Here is a 9393-nt window from a genome sequence, read left to right as displayed (position 1 = left end):
GTGACTACAGTTTGTAAACACAGAGTTCTGTGTGTGAGATTAAACAGATGAAAGCAGCCCTGATCACATGGTTTAACTTATTTGATCCTCTCCTTTCAGATTCCAGTGTCGTTGCACAAGCTTGTGAGCGATAGACTGACCAACATTGTGAAGGGGAAAGACCCACAAGTCTTAACAGGTATGTGAGCTTCTGGAAGCTGTTTGGTTTGTTTGTCTGTCTGTCTGTCTGTCTATACTATTATCTGACAAAGCATCACCTACCTTCTGTGTGTTTTTTGTGGTGAATGAAGACGTAATGCCCTCTCCCTCTTCCTCTCTATCTTTCTCTTCACTCAGGCTCTACATATTGCAGGCGAGTCAATGGAAAAGCGTACATGGAGAGCAAGCAGAAGACTACCAAAGAGGAATTATGGGCTCTACTGAAGACAATCCACGAGAACCCCAAACTGTCAAACAAAGAGAAGAGACGCTTGCTAGGACAGTTCTACAAGGGGCATCCTGAGATCTTTGTCCAGTACTTTGGAAGCAGATTGTCAAGTGATGATATATAGCTAACTAAGGTGATATTTAAGTGAATAACTAATGTATTATTTGTAAAAAGAAAAGACAGACAGACAAAGGTGGTGTAAATGTTGTAAAAATGCAGTGTACAAATATATTTAATTTACTTCGCTCATGTGAAGAGATGAATGTGAAAGCTTGAATACAATTTGAGAATTGTTTTATAATTTCACGTGGAATTCTCTTTCATTTGGCTGTTACAGGGCCATTCATCTCTGATGACATTTTGATAATATAATTTCATGCTCAAAATCTAAGGATGTCAGCCTTATGAAGTAAAGAATGTCTCAGAAGGAAATGAACCCATTTGCCCTTTCTTCGATTGCAGTTGGGACATTCAACAATTTTTTAAGAAATAAGTTCAGAAAATTACAGTCCCAGACAACTTCCCAGAAATATCATTTAAATACACCATTTAGAGACTACAAGTGTCTGTCAAAATATAATACATATTATTTTACATTTCTATGGTTCCTATGGAAACAGGCTGAACAAAAAGTGTAATTGAGAACTCTAATTGTGTGACAGATGCACATGGCTTCTAGTGTTATATTCCTCAACAAAACCCTGGGTCTGCTGCCACTTTGGGAGAAGGTCAGAAGAAGTTCTGCGTATCCTGTTTCAATGAATGTATTCTTTCTCTGTGGTTACGCAATAGGGAGATGGTGTGGGTAATAAAGATGAAGGATTTCAGAATAGACTGACGTGAGGCCGTCCAGTCTAGTCCACTCCCTGTCATGTGGTTCGCTCACACAATATCATTTAAAGTATAACAATGTCTGGAGATTGAGATCAGGCAGGAGGAAATTTGAAATCCCCAAGTTTGAGTCTTATTTATTTTCCCACTGTTGTAAACAGTCATTGAAATTCATATGGACCATCCCTCGGGGTCTTTCTGGTGTCTGTAGCCAACCAAGAGAGTAGCTCCTACCGTAATAGAGAGACTATTGTTACTCAACAGCTGACAGTTACATACCTAGATTCATTCATTCTCTGGGTTTCCATATCGCATATCGTCCCAATGAAGACAGACTTCTTAGCCTGCATTCCACAACGCTACGTCAATATCTTGTTTGTCAAGGCAAAAACAACTTGGCTTCAGGAGAAAGATTGTCAACCAGTATAGTTATGCCTAATTGGTTTAACAGGTTCTCTGATACTGATGTGATTTAATGTCTTAGTTTAGCCTACTAGATCAGGAATGTGCTTGTCACAGTTTTCAGGGTCCCTAACTGCATCTCACTAAGTTCATTTAGGCTACCAATAACTATATTTACACATGTAGACATATTACTTGCTGAACTGGACATTACCCAGAGTTCTAGGAAAACTTCAAAATGTCTGTGTCATCAGTATTCTTAGTGAAATTAGGAATCTGACAAGATATTCCCAGTCCACACAGTATTCATTTAGGTTAATTTACCAATGCTTGTGTTAACTCCAGTTGAAATATTACTTTAATAAATTGGACATTCACCAGATTTCAAGGAAAGGATATATATAATGTTCGTGCCCATCAGTGTTTCTAGTGAAGTGAAGAATCTGACAAGACCTTCCCAGCCCACACAGTACTCAGGGTTTCTCAAAGGATGCTGTTGTCCATTCACAGACAGTATTCAGGGTTTCTTAAAGGATGCTCGTCTGTTCACACATACTCAGGGTTTCATAAAGGATGCTCTTGTCCATTCACAGAGAGTACTCAGGGTCAGTGGCGGCTCCTGAAAAAATTCTCAGGGGGGGCAATTTTTCTGATGATTTAGGTGACCTACACACATTTTAAAAAAGATATGTCCAGCAACAACATGAAGACAGGGGCAGCCATATAAGTCAATACCAGAAGCATTTCTTGACTGATCTCAAAAGTGTTGGCTTACCAGGGTTGGTGGAGCCCTCAGTTTCATCTTTGCCTCGCAAAGCTAACTCAAACACTCCGCAAAACTTCACACACTGGATTAGCCGGCTGAGGATGTGGCGGTTCTTGCTAATGTCGTAGTAAATATATTTGTTATAGTGAATATGGAATATGATATGTTGAGTAAAATGTTGTGCTAAGATCTATTTAGGTCAGGAGCTGGTTATAAGTTCTGTTCCTATCCAATAACAATGGACAAAAGGGTCCTATCTTGTCAGCCTTGTCAGCAGGTGGCCAAGGACAACACCCACGCCATAGGCCTCTCAGTTCTTCCAACTCACGAGTTCTTGCTCTGAGGACACACACACACACACACACAAACACACACACACACACATCATCACTGTTAAACACACACACACACACACACACACACACATCATCACTGTTAAACACACACACACACACACACAAAAATCCCCTCTCTTAGGCTGAACATTTGAAGACAGAGAACCCGACTCAGAGCCAGCAACAGTGACAGTAGCCTGGAGGGGACCTCGCCCAACTCATCAGGACCAATCAGAAGATCAGAACTACTAGATTCAACCTACTTCATTTATTGCATAAAATGTCTGCACACAATGTTTCGGGGCTCTCTTCAGATAATAATAATAATAATAATAATATGCCATTTAGCAGACGCTTTTATCCAAAGCGACTTACAGTCATGCGTGCATACATTTTTGTGTATGGGTGGTCCCGGGGATCGAACCCACTACCTTGGCGTTACAAGCGCAGTGCTCTACCAGCTGAGCTACAGAAAGTGGATACTCATGGATGCGCATCGCAATTGTAAAATGTCAACACAATTGGAGACACCACGTCATTTTTGGAGACATGTTATTGACAGTAAACTATTGTAGATGCGACTGCTAACTAAATAAAACATTTTAGCTGGCTAGCTAATCATCTTAGCTAAATGTGGGGCAAACAATTCAGTTATTTACCGTTAATTTGAGGGATTGGGGTGAAAGAAATCGAGTTACATAGTGATACTTTACGATATACTGTATTGACAATATCGCAATATTTTAGCGCTAGTTGGCTGTACCTGCACCAAAACACCATTATTGTTCCTTCATAGCTTGTTCTCAATCTTTTCACATTGGGAGACAATTTGTTTTCAGCACTTTTATTTCCATGACTGATCAAAACTCGTTCTCATGGCTTTCTGATCCCTCTGCAACAGACATATGGTGCGCAATAAAATCACAGTATCGAATCTCAATACGTATAGAATCATGAGACTCGCAATGCATATATCTTATCGTGAGGTCCCTGGCAATTCCCAGCCCAAGTTCATTTGCCACAACAAATCTCTTCGCTAGCAAACGCGATGTCTTCTCCAAAACGGCAATGTGTCTCCAGCAATGTTTACTTTTTTGACGTTCTATGGCATCTCCACTTTTCAAGCATATATGACCACATGTAATATTTTGGTAAGTGATGCAAATAGTGAACTATGTAGGGCCAGGATGTAAAATATATGTAGCTGCAGCAATTTCTCTTATCTGATATGGTAAGTAATGGGGCTTAATGTAAGAGTTTGACGAACGGGTCCGTGCACGCGATTCCAGATATCTTTACCTCTGAATAAACTGCCTTTATTATACCATATCCACCCTGTCCAAAGTCTCTACTTGGTCTCAGTTCTCCAGTAAACTTGTGATTATCAACACTAACCTCATCGTTGTGGCGGCGGACAGCTAGCCTGTATCCCTCATCCAGTTGAGTGGCAATGTCTTTTTTCGTTCGTACCAATTTTTGGAAAATCCTCGGGTGTAGGACTTTCCGCCTTTAGTAGAAACCTGTTGAATTATTAAATTTGATCTGGGAGGTCCTAATTGTTTCGTTGCCAATTTATCTTCATTTGTTCGCCGACAAAAAGGAACTTCTTTCAAAGACACAATCCGCTCTTTTCTTAGTTACGTTCATGGTTACGTTACGTATGACGAAAGCGCGTAAGTGCAAGCCCTCAGACACCCATAGAGATTGTATTGAAAGCTCTGAAATTTGAAAAAAATAGATTTTACATGGGAGTCTATGACAGACTTCTGGGCGATTTTCAACCTGACTGAAATCGCCCCAAAAGGGGGGGGAGCCATTTGAAGCACGACTTTAGCCTGATTCGACATTTAGTGGCAGTGTGGCACTGTGGCAGATCAGACGTATAGATTACAACACTGATAACTACTGTTGCCGTGATATAATTGATTAGAAAAAAAATCCCTTCCTTTTCCCGTTTGGCAGTGCGTCGCCCATATCGCCCTATTGAACAGGCCGCCCCTGCTCAGGGTTTCATAAAGGATGCTCTTGTCCGTTCACAGAGAGTACTCAGGGTTTCTTAAAGGATGATCTTGTCCTTTCACAGACAGTACTCAGGGTTTCTTAAATGATGCTCTTGTCCGTTCACAGCTGCAGACAAGACAGATGCCCGTCATACCCCGACAACACTTCACATTTACATATTTAGAAAATTAAACATACTTCAAAGTCCACTACAGAATCTTGTTGCCAGTTTTGACTTGAGTCATATTCAGGTTTAGAGACATGTCTGATTAGTAGCAGGGGAAAAGGCCTAGTCTCATACCCTCTTGATAAAGCTACTGAATTCCACACATTGATGTTGGAATAAGCTCTTTTGGCCAATTTTAAAGAATTAACTAGCTACAAATGAATGGAACTAAACATTTTCATAGTCATCCCGTGACCCATAAGTGGGTCCCAACTAACAGTTTAGTAACTGCTAGGATACTGAATGCTGCATAACAATCCAGTTGATATAAGGGTCTGAATAGACAGCAGAGACATACAGTACCTACAGTGTTTGACACCCGGGTTACACAGCACATCCTGATATAGGATCTAAAGTCCTGTTTGAGTTTGAGACTGGACTCCTACAGACACTTCTGTTCTGTTGACTAATTAGCAGTCGCTTCAAAAGGAAAGGAAAGGATGTAGACTAGAGAGAGGAGTGGAGAAGAAGGAGGAGAGAGAGGATTGGAGGAGAGAGGGGAGTGGAGGAAAGGGAGGAGTGGAAGAGAGAGAGGAGTGGAGGAGAGAGAGGAGGAGGGGGTTGGAGGAGAGAGAGGAGTGGAGGAGAGAGAGGAGTGGAGGAGAAGGAGGAGTGGAGGAGAGAGAGGAGTGGAGGAGAGAGGGGTGGAGGAGAGAGAGGGGTGGAGGAGAGAGAGGAGTGGAGGAGAGAGAGGAGTGGAGGAGAGAGATGGGTGGAGGAGAGAGAGGAGTGGAGGAAAGGGAGGAGTGGAGGAGGAGGGGGTTGGAGGAGAGAGAGGAGTGGAGGAAAGGGAGGAGTGGAGGAGAGAGAGGAGTGGAGGAAAGGGAGGAGTGGAGGAGAGAGAGGAGTGGACGAGAGAGAGGAGTGGAGGAGAGAGAGGAGTGGAGGAGACAGAGGAGTGGAGGAGAGAGAGGAGTGGAGGAGTGGAGGAGAGAGAGGAGTGGAGGAGTGGAGGAGAAGGAGGAGTGGAGGAAAGGGAGGAGTGGAGGAGAGAGAGGAGTGGAGGAGAGAGAGGGGTGGAGGAGAGAGAGGAGTGGAGGAAAGGGAGGAGTGGAGGAGAGAGGAGTGGAGGAGAGAGAGGAGTGGAGGAGAGAGAGGAGTGGAGGAGAGAGAGGGGTGGAGGAGAGAGAGGAGTGGAGGAGAGAGAGGAGTGGAGGAGAGAGAGGAGTGGAGGAGAGAGAGGAGTGGAGGAGAAAGGAGTGGAGGAGAGAGAGGAGTGGAGGAGTGAAGGAGAAGGAGGAGTGGAGGAAAGGGAGGAGTGGAGGAGAGAGAGGAGTGGAGGAGAGAGAGGAGTGGAGGAAAGGGAGGAGTGAGGAGCGGAGTGAGGAGTGGAGGAGAGAGAGGAGTGAAGGAGAGAGAGGAGTGGAGGAGAGAGAGGAGTGAAGGAGAAGGAGGGGTGGAGGAGAGAGAGGAGTGGAGGAGAGAGAGGGGTGGAGGAGAGAGAGGAGTGGAGGAGAGAGAGGAGTGAAGGAGAAGGAGGGGTGGAGGAGAGAGAGGAGTAAAGGAGAAGGAGGGGTGGAGGAGTGGAGGAGAGAGAGGGAGGGATGAGGAGAGAGGAGAGGAGGAGAGAGGAGTGGAGGAGAGAGAGGGAGGGATGAGGAGAGAGGAGTGGAGGAGAGAAGCGGACAACCTCTGTCTGCCTGCCTGTCTGTCTGAGAGAGAAAACCATTGAAACACCTGTAATAACTCCCTACCACTAATCTACCGTATACCGTATATACACTGAGTATACAAAACATTAGGAACACCTGCTCTTTCCATGACACAGACTGACCATGTGAACGCTATGATCCCTTAGTGATGTCGCTTGTTAAATCCACTTCAATCAGTGTAGATGAAGGGGAGGAGACAGGTTAAAGAAGGATTTTTAATCCTTGAGACATGGATTGTGTGTACCATTCAGAGGGGGAATGGGCAAGACAAAATATTGAAGTGCCTTCAAATGGGGTATGGTAGTAGGTGCCAGGTGTAACAGTATTGCTTCCGTCCCTCTCCTCGCCCCTACCTGGGCTTGAACCAGGGACCCTCTGCACACATCGACAACAGTCACCCTCGAAGCACCGTTACCCATCGCTCCACAAAAGCCGTGGCCCTTGCAGAGCAAGGGAAACAACTACTTCAACGTTTCAGAGCAAGTGACGTCACCGATTGAAACGCTACTAGTGCGCACCGCTAACTAGCTAGCCATTTCACACCAGTTACACTGGCGCACCGGTTTGAGTGTGTAAAGAACTGCAACATTCGTCAGTTTCCCGTATTAAGAATGGTCCACCACCCAAAGGACATCCAGCCAATTTGAGACAACTGTGGGAAGCATTGGAGTCAACATGGGCCAGCATCTCTGTGGAAAGCTTTCGACACCTTGTAGAGTCCATGCCCCAACAACTTGAAGCTGTTCTGAGGGCAAAAAGGGGATGGAACTCAATATATTGCACCTCAATATTAGGAAGGTGTTCCTCAGTGTAGTGTTTGAGTGAACCAACAGTGCAGTCTGCTTTTATCTGCAATAAATTGACTTGGGGCTGCAGTAGGTGTCTGGTAAAGGGTTGATTGACTTGGGGCTACAGTAGGTGTCTGGTAAAGGGTTGATTGACTTGGGGCTGCAGTAGGTGTCTGGTAAAGGGTTGATTGACTTGGGGCTACAGTAGGTGTCTGGTAAAGGGTTGATTGACTTGGGGCTACAGTAGGTGTCTGGTAAAGGGTTGATTGACTTGGGGCTACAGTAGGTGTCTGGTAAAGGGTTGATTGACTTGGGGCTACAGTAGGTGTCTGGTAAAGGGTTGATTGACTTGGGGCTACAGTAGGTGTCTGGTAAAGGGTTGATTGACTTGGGGCTACAGTAGGTGTCTGGTAAAGGGTTGATTGACTTGGGGCTACAGTAGGTGTCTGGTAAAGGGTTGATTGACTTGGGGCTACAGTAGGTGTCTGGTAAAGGGTTGATTGACTTGGGGCTACAGTAGGTGTCTGGTAAAGGGTTGATTGACTTGGGGCTACAGTAGGTGTCTGGTAAAGGGTTGATTGACTTGGGGCTACAGTAGGTGTCTGGTAAAGGGTTGATTGACTTGGGGCTACAGTAGGTGTCTGGTAAAGGGTTGATTGACTTGGGGCTACAGTAGGTGTCTGGTAAAGGGTTGATTGACTTGGGGCTACAGTAGGTGTCTGGTAAAGGGTTGATTGACTTGGGGCTACAGTAGGTGTCTGGTAAAGGGTTGATTGACTTGGGGCTAGGTTTCTGGTAAAGGTCCAGATGATATGACAACAACATGGTGTGGAGGGCACATTGTTAGTGTTATGATCTGTTATGGTACCTCTCCTTCAGAGGACAGTCAGTGTGAATAGGTTCAATAGAGCCTAGGGTAAGTGAACTGCCAAACAACACCGTCTCAGTTGATTATCAGCCGTAGTGGACACTATTGTGTGCAAGGTGGATAAATATTGATGTAACCCTGCTTTAATGAACAGCAGGTAGATTTCCTCTAGGAAGCATGTTATTGAGTGAGTCTTCGTGTCCTTGGTCACATTAAACATCACCTCTCCTCCAAACCACATGACTAGAGTACAGCCTGACAGTACAGCCAATGTACCAGTAAACAATGTATTCTAGTATGTATCCATGTGAAATGCACCAATACACACAGCTACATTCAACAACACTTTTTGATTGGCTAGTTTACCGTCCATATCGGAGTGTTACATAATATAAATTGTGAGGTTGTGTAAACAGGAAATAGCAGGTATTTATCAGTCCCCGCTCCACTTGTCATTATTCACATCATCTCTCACACACCCTTAAGGAATGCGGTCAGTGGGGATTTGGACCGGAAGGAAGAATATACTATTTTTAAACTCACTGACCAACTTGTCCCCTCTCAACACACTAGCCATCTTTGCTTTAGATGCTCTCCCAGAATCTATTAAGTTAAAAACAAATATAGGGCAGTTTAAAGACACTTAGATTAGCCAGTCTCTGGATTGATCTGATCTGGGTGTGATAGCGGCCTACATTGTACTCGTACGTAGATCACAGCCATGGTTACTAAGTTAATTACAGGCTGGTGGAGGTGACCAGAAGCCCTAACAGACAGGTGGGAGGTCTTATGATGGTCTGGTACTGAGCAGGTCCCAGCATCAAGGCAGGGAATATGATTAGATAGACGGAGACTGGTCTTATCAGGCTTCACTGCTGATGCATTGATACACACACAGCTGGAAATCTCTGGTCTAGACAGCTCCATGCTGAACCCTAGTGGTGACTATTAAATATGCATGGCCAAAGTGGTTTACTGTAGACTTTTACCACTCAAAACATGATTGACCTTGAAATAATATTAAGATAATCTAAGAGAACAAAAGTCATAATTTCAGTAAAACAAAAGACAGGAGGCAGTTTTGTTTTGGTTGTTTT

General features: G+C 44.3%; 1 protein-coding gene across 1 annotated transcript in view; it reads left to right on the top strand.

Annotated features, from left to right (window-relative positions):
• LOC311120758 (DEP domain-containing protein 7-like) overlaps nt 1-861 on the top strand; it is an 11926-nt gene extending 11065 nt beyond the window's left edge. The window contains exons 8-9 of the mRNA XM_084195333.1: nt 100-178; nt 337-861. Coding sequence (XP_084051459.1) covers nt 100-178; nt 337-551 — 294 coding nt within the window. The 3' untranslated portion in view covers nt 552-861. The remainder of the gene's footprint in view (nt 1-99; nt 179-336) is intronic.
• The last annotated feature ends 8532 nt before the right edge of the window (nt 862-9393 follow it).

The sequence above is a fragment of the Coregonus lavaretus genome (genome assembly GCF_964263955.1).
Source record: "Coregonus lavaretus genome assembly, contig: HAP1_SCAFFOLD_431, whole genome shotgun sequence".
NCBI classification, from domain to species: Eukaryota; Metazoa; Chordata; class Actinopteri; order Salmoniformes; family Salmonidae; genus Coregonus; species Coregonus lavaretus.
Note: the sequence above shows the minus strand (reverse complement) of the source record. Positions and strands in the feature narration are given on the sequence as shown.